At 38.3% G+C, this 12772-nt stretch overlaps 2 protein-coding genes across 2 annotated transcripts; both read right to left on the reverse strand.

Annotated features, from left to right (window-relative positions):
* Window positions 1–258: 258 nt before the first annotated feature.
* On the reverse strand, window positions 259–2813 carry LOC149035753 (adenosine receptor A1-like). The gene is made up of 2 exons (XM_089192016.1): window positions 1344–2813; window positions 259–1036 (listed from the first exon to the last, which is right to left on the reverse strand). Exons 1-2 carry the CDS (start codon window positions 2043–2045, stop codon window positions 947–949), a joined length of 792 nt encoding a protein of 263 aa, XP_089048142.1. The 5' UTR covers window positions 2046–2813; the 3' UTR covers window positions 259–946.
* Window positions 2814–10775: 7962 nt separating this feature from the next.
* LOC113666562 (adenosine receptor A2b-like) lies at window positions 10776–11972 on the reverse strand. Its single transcript, XM_089192018.1, has one exon. It carries the CDS (start codon window positions 11827–11829, stop codon window positions 10909–10911), a length of 921 nt encoding a protein of 306 aa, XP_089048144.1. The 5' UTR covers window positions 11830–11972; the 3' UTR covers window positions 10776–10908.
* Between the last annotated feature and the right edge of the window lie 800 nt (window positions 11973–12772).

Raw genomic sequence — 12772 nt, forward strand, 5'->3', positions numbered from 1 at the left:
ATTAATTTGAAACTTTCAGCATGGCTTTTTCTTTATGAGAGATGTTATCATGTGATACAAGCTCGATTTGCCTAGACATGTGTCAATCATTTCTTGTTCAAGCTGCGTGCAGCTTCTAATTGATGAGACGAACAGATCGGTGGTGAATTTAATGGGCATCAATAATGGATCGCCGTTTCTTTTTCTCCTAGAAACATCTTACGATGAAGAAGGGAAGTCAGGAAAGTTTCAGCAAAGAAAAACGGAAAAAATCGCTGATGAAGTGTCATTATTTGTTACATTTATTGTTTTATTGAGTTTACATAAACGTTCGCTAAACATTATTTTTATGTCACATGCTTTAAGTTTGAATATTTTTGTCAAACGGAAGAAATCCTCCAGATCATCACAAGCGAAAGAGAAAAAAGAAACATGTCAAATAAAAATATCTATAATAAACAGCCTAGTTTTCATTTACTATGCCTTTAAAAGGGTCCGAGGGAGTGCATGTAGGCTTTTTTTGTATATATATTTTATTGGTCATGGAATGTTCTTCCTTCACTACCCAATTGCTTCAGCGCTATCGAGCTATATTTATATGTGAATAAGGTTTGAACTGCCTGGTATCAATGTACTCTAACACGTTTTCAGTTGGATGTAGGTGAGTTTTCAATTGTTCTGAGAGGAAAGACGAAATATCATTAGAGTGTCATGTCGTAGACCACAACTTGTTCTCCTTTCCCAAACTCGTTGGCTTTGCAGCTTTGTTTAGTAGCCGGTGAACAAAAGAGTACAGCGGTGTTCAGTATCTTTATACCTGTTTGATCTAGAAAACAGTTTGGTGTAGGTTCCGTTTTAGCTGTTTTGGTCCCGCCGATTGTAGGAGAGCCTGTGGTTCAGTCGCACCCTATGGTGGCAGCAAATATTCCTTCACACAACATCAAAATAATCATTTAGGAAGATGTTGTCACCCAACGTATAGAGCCACTCTTTGTAGACCAGGGGAATAACAATTGTCACCTTGATACAGAGATCCTCTCTTGATTACGTGGCAATTCTGTAGTCAGAATAAAACTTGTATTTAGGTCCAGCCGTTTTTTTCTTTCCACAGAGTTTTATATTGTTTTTTACTACACGAAGGTTCAATTTAGCTCACAGCAACAGTTTAACTGTCTAATTATGTCCTTTACCGCCTGTTTCACCTCCCTGATTTTCCAGCAGTAAAGAATAGGGTTTAGAGATGAGTTTAAGAATAGTAAACAAACGAAAAAGTAACCTATATTATCGTCTGAAAACTCTACAAAATGGGATGAAACTATAGTAATACAAAGAGGAGAGTAACAAGCAAATAATCCAAGCTGTACCCATGCTATGAAGGAAACCGTTTTCTTGTATCGCGCTACATTCAATGCAGTCGGTACAACGCCATTGGGAGGAAGTTGTTGTCGTTGGTGAAGATGGCCTTGTACATGAAGCAGTTGGCGACGGAGACGGAAATGGACATTAGCGTAAGAGATGGCCGAGATAAGAAGTAAAATAAGCATCACAACAGCATTTACAAAATAGTAAATTCCTGAAATGAAGACACACCCAACCGAAGCACCAATTAGGAACCAAAAGGAGATAATAAGCGATCGCAACCGCCTTAATGTAACAACGTATCTATACCTCAGACCCAACGACAACGCAAGAAGTCTGTCCACACTTATTGCAGTTGAGGTTAAGAGGGAGACACCACAAAGAACTTGAGATGAGATCACCTCTATTGAACCAACATAAGGATATTCATTATCGTTTAAGCTGGCAAGAAGCTTCACTGTAAACAGCGGTTGTGTTACCAGTCCAACACAAAGATCGGTGACCGCCAGACATCGAAACAAAAGTTTCGTTGGAGGACAAATCGAAGTCACTTTGTTAAGAGCAATTAGGATGAGAATATTGCCCAGTATTGCGGTGATGGAGAGAAAAGTGTTCAAGGCTGCAAATGCTGCAGACATCCCCACAAGTGACGCCGGATACCTGACTTCAAATGAGGAGTTTGTATGTTCATCAGTGGTGTTCAGCATTTTTCTCAAAGTCCGCAATATAGAGTTTGTTCTTAGAAAGGCAAATGTTGGCTACTGTAAACTGTTCCTGTTTGACTGATTTTGATGGTGTACTGTGATCGTTCGGGTGAGAGTAATTCTGAGAAGAACTGTTGTTGGTTATAGTGGCTAAGTGATGTTTCGAGAACTGCACGTAACGGAAAGTAAAGAGTTTTCGTCAGTCGATGTTTGATTGGTCAGTTTTGCTTTGGTGTTATTAGCTGTGAGACTTCAAAATATTTAATCGTGTTAACCGATTCCTTTGTTATGTAAATATATCGTGAGTAGGTCGATTTGTAAGGCGCAGGTGGGTGACGTTATGGGCTAAGCACAATTACTTACGACCATACAAATTATCTTGAATGCCCCTAAAGCCTTGAATAGTTTGGTTTTGGCCTGCTCTGATGATGATAAAAATTCTCTTTCACTTTGTGATACGGGCAGTCATATATCTTATGTCCAAAATAAATGGCCATAGAGCATTCATTTTAAAAGATCCCGTTTCTACCAGCTGCAATTTAATTGGTTCCTTTGTTGTGTAAATATGTCGTGGGTAAATATGTTGCAATTTGACTTTCAAATATAGTAAAAACACCCATTATATTTATCAGTTTTGTTAAATTTGTTCCTATTCTAATTTTCTTCAGAATCTCTCAAATTCTCTCCTACAATCCTAGTAACATCTTGAAATGATCAAGGCAAGTTATTAATGCTTCAGCAAGAAATGGTTGAATTAAAGTTTGAGGCTGTGGTTTACTGCCACTCTGTAGTGACGGAAAATATTCCTTTAACATCAAAATGATCAATTGGGAGGATGTTGTCGCCCAACTGTAAGCCATTCTTTGTAGACTAGTGGAATAACAACCGCCACCTTGATAGAGAGATTCTTTCTCGTAGCGTTTCAATGGCCTGAATATAAAACTTGTACAATTGATGTAACAACCTGTCTGTATCTCAGACCCAACAACAGCGCAAGAAGCCTGTCCACACTTATCAGTTGATGCTCCACATGAAGCAATAGTTGAAAGCAAAAATTTTTTAAGAGGAATATTCCGTAATTTCCGTCCATTTACCCGCGCGGCAGATTACCCGCATCGGTCAATTTTTGTAAGAACGAGAAGAAAATTTCAACAGAGTACCCGCACTGGCAGATAACCCGCACCCAAAAACAAAAGAAAATCGTCGACTCATACAAATTTTCCTAATTTTTTTTGTTGACATGATATCCTTTCACGTGCAAATCTACGAGTCGAAGAAGTCGCTTGAAAGGGGAAAATACTCTTTAACTCAAGGCAGTGCTAGCTAAGAAAATTACACTGATGCGTCAAAAATTCTGTCGCGCCATCAATTAAGCAGCCCACGAATTGAACGTGTCATAATATGTCAGCATCATTTTCCGTGTGAACTGCTTTGAAGCCAACTTTTTCACTATTAAATTCTTTTATTTTCATGTTCACTTCCCGTGTAAGTGAGAATTGTTTTTTGAAATTGAAAGGCAAGAAAGTAAGAGTACAAACAGGATAAAAGCTTTGTTATCGAGTTTTGTATGTTTTCGATTTGCATTGGCTTTCATCGAGAGCATTAAAGTCTCTTATTATAACGAGCAATCTGCTGAAATAAATGAATTAATTCACAGGTTTTTTGAAGAGTATCTTTGGTGGATCTTATCATCTCTGTTTTTTTCCTGCTTATAGTTTTAAAACTATACCGGAAGCTTTAAAAATTATCGTATTACTCGCACCTTCCTAGAACCCGCACCAACAACTATTTGTGGAATAATTAACAGATTACCCGCAGGTAATTGGCCGGAAATAACGGTAATAACGGATTATCTCGCCTAGGTGCTCTATTCCTTCGCCAATGAGCTTCAATGAGTTTCACTATAAACAGACGTTAGCATGTCGTCTGTTTACCACCTTTCCGTGTTTCGGTTTCACCTTACAGCCACTTTTCCGGGCACAGCCGCCTAGTAAGGGCCTGTTTATATGGAGGTGGGAGATGGTCGAACAATAAAACGCTTTTACATGCAATCTTACAACCCCGGGGTGCTGGAGTGAGGTTTCTTGAGGTTGTTGTTGCGCTTGCAGTTATGGAGTTTAAGCAGAGGCGTCCCAAGCTCACATCTCGAAAAAGACGAAAGATTAATTCTCGGACACATATGTATTTATTCATGAAAGCGTCACGCGTTGTGTTACGCGGTGTTTGGTTTCGCGAGGAACCGTTGACTTAATGCATTATACGAAATAGTTTGGGAAACCAAATATGGTCGATTTACAACGCTAAATATTCCGTAGTGTGAACACTTTACACTCATTGTGCGTCCGTTGCGGTTTCTGGTGATTTCTGCCATGAGACGGCTAGGAAATGTAGAAAGTTTTAAAACATACATGTTTCGCTTTTGAACTTTTTGTCATGAACACACCCCGACTAGGCAGGTTACCCCACCTTGACACGTTTACATGGCAAATTGTCACCCCGGCTGACAGGGTTGGTCTGCGAAATGTTCAGAGAGTAAAGCATGTAGCATAATACTTATCCACTTATCCACTATATGAATTGAAGGATGTTCAGAAATGGCTTCTCTACGTTGGTTGAGCTCGTAATGTCAGCCAAACTCCAGGTGATCCCACGTTTAGGGTGCATAAATTTGCGAATAAAAGGTCGTGATGTCCATGATAAAAGGCGCACCAGAGTTGGCTTACAATAAAAGACAGCTTTAATTTGAAACTTGAAACTGCATGGTAATTGTATCTTTTCGCTTAATGTAACTCAGGATGTATATATTACTAACACACACCAAGATTTGCCCATCCTACACCTATGCGCAGATTGCATAGATGTGATGGAGTCTGTGAGGCAATACAGTAAAGGAAGAAGTAGTATTAATGGTTGAAGCAATTTACATATTGAGTTAGTAGAATCTGTGTCACAATACAGTAAAGGAAGATGTAGTAGTAGTAGTTGAAGCAATTTACATGCTGATTTAGTAGAATCTGTGTCACTATAAAATAAAGGAAGTGTAACATTCCTCTGTCATTAACCAACCAAGGTCACAAGAAAAGACAGAGGGCTTCATCTTAATATGACACCAGACTCTCTTTAGAGAATGTTTCACAAGTAGTAATGTAAAGAGAAATTTCGGTAATGTTGTAATTTTATAAACGCAACATTTTGTAGCTTGTTTTCAATATATAATCCATTGGAAAAATAGGTAAGCATGTGGAATGATTACGAACGACAAGATTTGTTCAGAAAGAAAGTAGAAGGATTATGTATTTTTAATGCTACGTACACGTACTTTCACCGGCTTAGCAAAGCAATAAACAGTGAAACCGAGGTAAACAGTTGACGTTTTCTGTTGGCATCAAGCCTCTGTCTAAAGGGAAAAACTGAGATGACAGGTTATAAAAAAATGGCTAATCATGTCTTAACAATGTTGTAATCAGTTTGTTTTCAGTTTTTTTTCTAAAGCAACATCGCAGTCCCTTATGAACAGTCTTGGTTTGAACTTTCCGTGCCTGCAGTAAATCGAAAACGAGTTCGTAAACATCCATTTGTAATATGAATGATTCGTTCAATTCAACTGATAATCACGCAGCTACATTTGTAGGACGAAATTGCCAACCCGCGTAACGAAAGGTTTTTCAGTTCTTGTCTTAAATCATTCTCTGATTGGCTGCCGCGTTCAGTGTCGTTGTCAGGTGCAGATATTTAAGTCAATATGTAATTGGTTTCCTAGGGTGAGAAAAGCTGTTATTGTTTACGTAGTAAGGACTGTGACTGTTATGTGGCTTCATAAATATAATCAGAGATGCATTTCGAACTCGTCCTAAAACAATGGAAACAATAGATGTGTTGTAAATAAAATCTTTTAACCACTAAGACGTTCAAGCGCAATCACACGTTTTCTTTCATTTTTTATCTTTCACTTTTTTTTAGACGTGATGTACGCTTGTATCCATGGCAGGAAGCCAGCACTTTTCATCGAAATTTGATAACAGTTTTTTAATTCTAGTTAATAATATGGTTCAGAATGGGTTACCTCCAACTGATTCCTCGATAGAATTCCACCTTTCGTGAACGCAAGTCTATTTAAAATATTATTTCGCGAACACAGGCCAAGTCATTTAATGAATTATTTAGATGGACCCACAGGTGTTGCTTCTTTGAAAAAGTATCCTACACTTCACACGACAGATTTAAAAATTGAAGACGCTGTAGGTGTTGTTATCTGCACTTTAGTCATGATGCTCCGGATTGCAATGTCGCTGAATCCACGACCTCAACAAATCGGTCTAGCTGTAGTGATTAGTATTTCTCTTTGCCAAAACTAAAGGTAAATTGCCTTACTTATTAACTATATCTTAGTTCTTCCTCCCCAAAAGAAAAAGGAACTTAGTATTAAATCATGACTATGTTATGCAGGACATTAACCGAATTTTGCGTGGATCTTTTCTGTCTAGGCATCAATATAAGTTGTCTCGTGCAGCGATACCTAACGCTGACTTTTACCATTTAATAAAGGGAAGGATATCCTATATTTACTTCTTTTGAAAGGCTGATAAAATACCCCTCCAAAATCGACAGTACAGATCATTGTTTCACTCGGGAACAGGAAAAAAAAGAGGTAATGGTTATTGTCTCGCAAATTTATGGCCAAATCTCACAGGTCACGCCATCATTTTTCGGCTACGTATCTCTTTTCACTTCGAACCAGAGTCAATTCTTTCTTTCGCCGGTGAAACGAGAGTTAAAGAGCGAGATCGAGTCGAGTAAACTGATTCTTTGGTCGGCATGGAACTGGAGGCTGACAATGTTATGATACAAATTAACCTTATTTGTTCAACATGTAAACTGCGGTGTTATCATGTCGACAAGTTTCCTGTTTTTATAATAACGGGGCCGCCCTCAGCCACTCTTCCGTGCAAAACTAACTTATCTATGATTTCTCTCGTTATAAGGTTTCCATCGCCAGGATTCCTCTGCGGTTGTGTCTTACATCAACTTCAAACCTGAAGCGTTTTCTTACTTAAATATTACAAGAATTGTTTCAGAACTTGTCCAAGATGGTAGAGAGTGTGCATGAATTTGCCTGTTTGGAAATCACTTCGTGTTTTTCGTACAACCTGGCTGCATTTCCTGATAATGGGGGAAACTGTTGTGTGAACTGCTCCCGTCCGCGCAGGGAACCCAATGAACTTATCAGCAATCCCATATTCCATCATTTCAGTGAAACTGTAAGTGCAATCTTGTTTCAGTTTAAGCTATATGTCCCCTCCTCCTTGAGTAAATCAATTGGGGCTGCTGCTGATAGGAAAGTGCGTGATTGAAAGTATCATTTGGCAGCTGTGATTTTGTACGATAACTTCAGTCAAGAGAATATAAACTGTAATTCTCTTGCCTCAGTGACATAGACCTCGTTATAGTAATGGTGGTCCCTTTGTTAGAGAGAAAACTTAGCATGTCAATCTTGAATATCTCAGTTTTGTTAAAAACAAATTATGATATACAACTGAGCTATAAATGCATATAAAGCGGTTCTTACTTATGATCTATTAGAAGAAAGAGGCACAGACGTCTGCACCAATAACATTATTTGGATTCTTTATATATTTATATATGACAAGAAACCAGTCACCAGTTCACACTCCGTCGCGCCTTGTGTGCCACTTTTTAATGCTTAACACTTTTGACGTCATCTGTGATCTCTTTTTAAAACAGACGTAGGACAACATGGAATCTATTTGTTGTTTAACAAACAAGATAACAATTCTTTTTCTATTTGTTGAAACAGACTCCTTGCTTCAGCGATCCATGCATGAGCAATGCAACTTGTAACTTTTAGTTACCAAGAAAACGATTATCACTGCAGTATATGTCCACCATTGTTCGAATTCAATTACCCTCGAAGATTCGAATTTTCCGAACTCAGCTGTAGTCATAAGTTATACTGATAAACCAACTTCTTTTACCCACGTAAACTCTAGTATTGTTCCTTTTAATATTCTGGTCCATTTGTTGGACTTCATTGCCTGGACATTAAGGAACGAGGTTTTTCCCGGGATAATGGCATGTACTAGTTGGACCCGGATAAGGGAAACCATTCCAATGCATTTCAGGCCTATTGTGACATGACGTTACACAATGGAGGATGGACCATGTGTTGTCGCGGAATCAAGAGGACTGTATACTTCTTTGTTTTCTAAACGCGTTTAACACTCTAACGATCTAAAACCAATCTGCCCTTACAATTCAGTGCTACTTCGTTTTACAGTTCTAGTTGCGAAATAAAGTAATTTTCCCACAATCACGAGTTCAGTAAATTCCCAATCCCAAAGTACTGTAATATACCCTATTTTAGTTGCAATTTCACAATTACACGTTTCTTTCCTATATTTAGTTCACTGTACGCATGCAAATCAGTGTTGAACTTTGTTTACAACGTTGTGAAATATCATGTCACGAAATCTTCCTATTCGCGTTACAATCAGTCTAGTATTTCGTTACATTGTGTGACAATTTATAACATTAATCATTAATTATAAAGAAATCGTTCTCGACATGTGTTACACTACCAATGAAAATGATGATCTGCTCTACAGGGACTTCCTGGTTTCTGCCCACACAGGGGGTTCTTTCATGACATGCACCAATTGGTGCTCCGATGTTAGCGCGTCATTTTTCTGCATTGCGTTTACTAATTCACATGGCGAGTAGGGTGGCATGGCATTTGGTGAAAAAGGTCATGATGTCTATGATATAAGGCGTACCAGTATCGGATTACAATAAGGTTTTTCCTTTCTTGGTCCCATGGTGAACACTAAGGAAGATCTAAATATAACATGCAATTATTTCAAATCTTTTCTGGGCGTTCAATTAGTAAAAGTTTGCTTGTTGGTGCTAGTCATTTCCTCTTATTTCTTCTCTCCTTGACACCATTGTAAACGAAATGAACACTTGAGTCAGACCAAGTTATTTATCGTCACTGGTCATAATAATTGGGTTTAGAGACTCGTCGCTGCATGCGTTTCTTTTTTATATTACTTACTTTCGAAGTATAGAAGAATGGCTGTCGTCACATTTTATAACGTTAACCCTCAACTTCAAAATGTAGCGGTGATCAGCGTTTAATACCTCGATGAAAAACGAAAGGCTAAACACCGTGACTTAAACAAGCATTAAGATACAGTTATAATAATTATGGACTTCATGTGTTTGTACATATGTTAGTACGCCGCTACCACCTCTAAATGTAGAAGTAATGGTTATTGAACTTAGTGAAATGCAATTTTGTCTGAAATCATAGCTTGATTCAAATCACAAGAATGATTTCAGACCAAAATTGCAATAAACGAAGTTCAATTATCACTTTATCACATCTATTTTGAATCACAAACTTCAGTCGCTCAATAGAAGAATTTTTTTGGCTCTACAGGCATTTGATTGATCCAATATAATGGGTTGGTTTGTAAAAAGTTGCAAAATTTGTCTCTCATTTTCCTATAATTTGATTGATTTCTTCAAACAAGCCTTGAAATTTGTTTGGTTGCTGTGTTTAAGTAAAGCTGTCTTATTGGCTGAGAAAAAGATGCGATTAAGAGCATAAAAATCTCTCTAATTCTCTCCTATAATCCTAGTAACATCATGAAATGAACAAGGCAAGTTATAAATGTTTGAGCAAGTAATAGCTTATTTTAACGTTAAGCCTAAGGTTCATCGCCATTATATAATGACAGCAGATATTTCTTCAACAACGAGGATGTTGTCGCCCTACGATAAGCCACTCTTTGTAGACCAGGCCATGATTGTTCGAAGGTTGGATAACGATATCCACTGCATAAAACTCTATCCGGTCGATAACGCAATACACTTTGCTATCACTTATCCGCTGGATAGCGATTTAACCGTTGGATAGCGTTATCTGCCTTTCATACAACTGGGCCAAGATGAATGACAACTACTGTCAATAGAAATTACTTTTCCTAGTCAAGTCAGATAATGAAACTTCTGAACCTGGTGAACATTTGGAAAATGAAACTGTTTGACACGCTTCGTTTCATTTCTTTAGTCAATAGGAATTATTTTTCCTTGATAACCAATGCTAACAAAATTAAGTGAAAGCAGTTATTCAAAAGTAATTTAACAAAAAAAATGGGAAAAACCCTCTTTGTCATTCTTTTCACGCTTTCAGCTAAACATACAGTCCTTTTTTGTTTTTGTTTTTTTCCATGAAAGCTTTATTTGAAACTGCGTCTACAATGAAACTTCCGCACCCGGCGAATCTTTGGATAATAAAACTGACAAATGCTTCGTGTTATTTCTATAGTCTATCTTAGCTAGACATACAGTCTTTTTTTGTTTTTTTTTCATGGAAGATTTATTTGAAACAGCTTCTACAAGTCTACATCTATAACGCCTTTAGGCTTCGATGTCTACAGCTTCTTATCAACGACGCAAGCCACGACTTAGAAATGAATGCTACCTCATTCTCTTCCCTTCGCGTCAAGTTACTTAGTGAAAGATTCTATTGAAATTCGATATCATTCAGCGCGCTAATTGTTAGACCAATGGACAAATATCTTCAAACCATCACGGGAAGAAGCTAGAGTTGCTTTCGGCTTCGCCTCGAGCAACTCTTACGCTCCTCTCGTGCATGTGGCTCTCCAAATTTCAGCATCCATTCATAACTCGATACACGCACGCTGAGCACGCATGAGATAATCATCTTAGCTCTGTAGATAAATCAGCTCTTGTGCCGATTCAGCAGTCTGAATAGAACTTGTATATAAGTTCAGTTTTTTTTCCACAAGGTTTTACATCGTGCTAAGTTGTGCAACACAAAGGTTCAATTAAGCTCACAACAACAGTTTAACTGTCTAATTGTGTCCTTTACAGCCTGTTTCACCTCTCTAATTTTCCAGCAGTAAAGAATGGGGTTCAGAGATGAGTTTAAGAATAGTAAACAAAGGAAAAAGTAAATTATATTATCGTCCAAAAACTCTTCTTCAAAATGGTCTGAAACTAAAGTAATACAAAGAGGAGAGTAGCAAGCAAATAATCCAAGCTGTACCCATGTTATGGCAGAAACTGTTTTCTTGTATCGCGCTACATTCAATGCAGTCGGTACTAAGCCATTGGGAGGAAGTTGTTGTCGTTGCTGAACATGGCCTTGTACACGAAGCAGTTGGTGACGGAGACGGAAATAGATCTTAGCGTAAGAGATGGCCGAGATAAGAAGAGAAATAAGCATCACAACACCAAATACAAAATAGTGAATTCCTGAAATGAAGAGACACCCAAACGAAGCACCAACTAGAAACCAAAAGGAGATAATAAGCGCTCGCACCCGCCTTAATGTAACAACGTATCTATACCTCAGACCCAACGACAACGCAAGAAGTCTGTCCACACTTATCGCAGTTGATGTCAAGAGGGAGATACCACAAAGAACCATAGATGAGATCACCTGTATGTCTTCAACATATTCATCGTAGTTGAAGCTGGCAAGAAGCGTTACTGTTAACAGCGGTTGTGTTATCAGTCCAACACAAAGATCGGTGACCGCCAGACATCGAAACAAAAGTTTCGTCGAAGGACAAATCGAAGTCACCTTGTTAAGAGCAATTAGGATGAGAACATTGCCAAGTGTCGCGGTGATGGAGGAAAAAGTGTTCAAGGATGCGAATGCTGCAGACAAATCCACAAGTGACGCCGGATAACTGACTTCAAATGAGGAGTTTGTATGTTCATCAGTGGTGTTCAGCATTTTTCTCGAAGCCAGCAACAGAGAGTTTGTTCTCAGAAAGGCAAATGTTGGCTACTGTAAACTGTTCCTGTTTGACTGGTTTTGATGGTGTACTGTGATCGTTCGGGTGAGAGTAGTTCTGAGAAAGACTGTTGTTGGTTATAGTGGCTTAGTGATGTTTCGAGAACTGCACGTAGCGGAAAGGGAAGAGTTTTCGTCAGTCGATGTCAACAAAACTAGTTTTTTGTAAACTGATTGGTCAGTTTTGCTCTGGTCTTATTAGTTGTGAGACTTCAAAATGTTTAACCGTGTTGACCGGTTCCTTTGTTGTGTAAATATGTCGTGAGTAGGTCGATTTGTAAGGCGCAGGTGGGTGACGTTATCAGCTAAGCACAGTTACATACGACCATAAAACTGATCTTGAATTCCCCCTAAAGCCTAGAATAGTTTGGTTTCGGCCTGCTCTGATGATGATGAATATTCTCTTTCGGGTGATACGGACAGTCATATTTTTTATGCACGAAATAAGTGGCTATAGTGCAATCATTTCAAAAGATCCTGTTTCTACCAGCTGAGGGATGAAATATTTTGCAATTTGATCGGTTCCTTTGTTGTGTAAATATGTCGTGAGTAAATATTTTGCAATTTCACTTTCAAATACCGTAAAAACATTCGTTATATTTATCAGTTTTGTTAAATTTGTTCCTATTCTAGTTTTCCACAGAATCTCTCTAATTCTCTCCTACAATCCTAGTAACATCTTGAAATGATTAAGGCAAGTTATTAATGCTTCCGCAAGAAATGGCTGAGTTGAACTTTGAGGCTGTGGTTTACTACCACTCTGAAGTGACAGAAAATATTCCTTTAACATCAACATGATCAATTGGGAGGATGTTGTCGCCCAACTGTGAGCCACTCTTCGTAGACTAGTGGAATAACAACCGTCACCTTGATAGAGAGATTC

Source organism: Pocillopora damicornis, chromosome 13, assembly GCF_964200805.1.
Source record: "Pocillopora damicornis chromosome 13, jaPocDami1.2, whole genome shotgun sequence".
Classification (NCBI taxonomy): Eukaryota; Metazoa; Cnidaria; class Anthozoa; order Scleractinia; family Pocilloporidae; genus Pocillopora; species Pocillopora damicornis.

What these genes read in the sequence shown, in the direction of transcription:
- LOC149035753 (XM_089192016.1), bottom strand. Translation starts at nt 2,045, where the DNA reads ATGCTGAACACCACTGATGAACATACAAACTCCTCATTTGAAGTCAGG. An exon ending in CGGTTTCCTTCATAGCATGG is followed by an intron (nt 1,037 to 1,343) that starts GTACAGCTTGGA and finishes TTCTGACTACAG; the next exon opens with AATTGCCACGTAATCAAGAG.
- LOC113666562 (XM_089192018.1), bottom strand. Translation starts at nt 11,829, where the DNA reads ATGCTGAACACCACTGATGAACATACAAACTCCTCATTTGAAGTCAGT.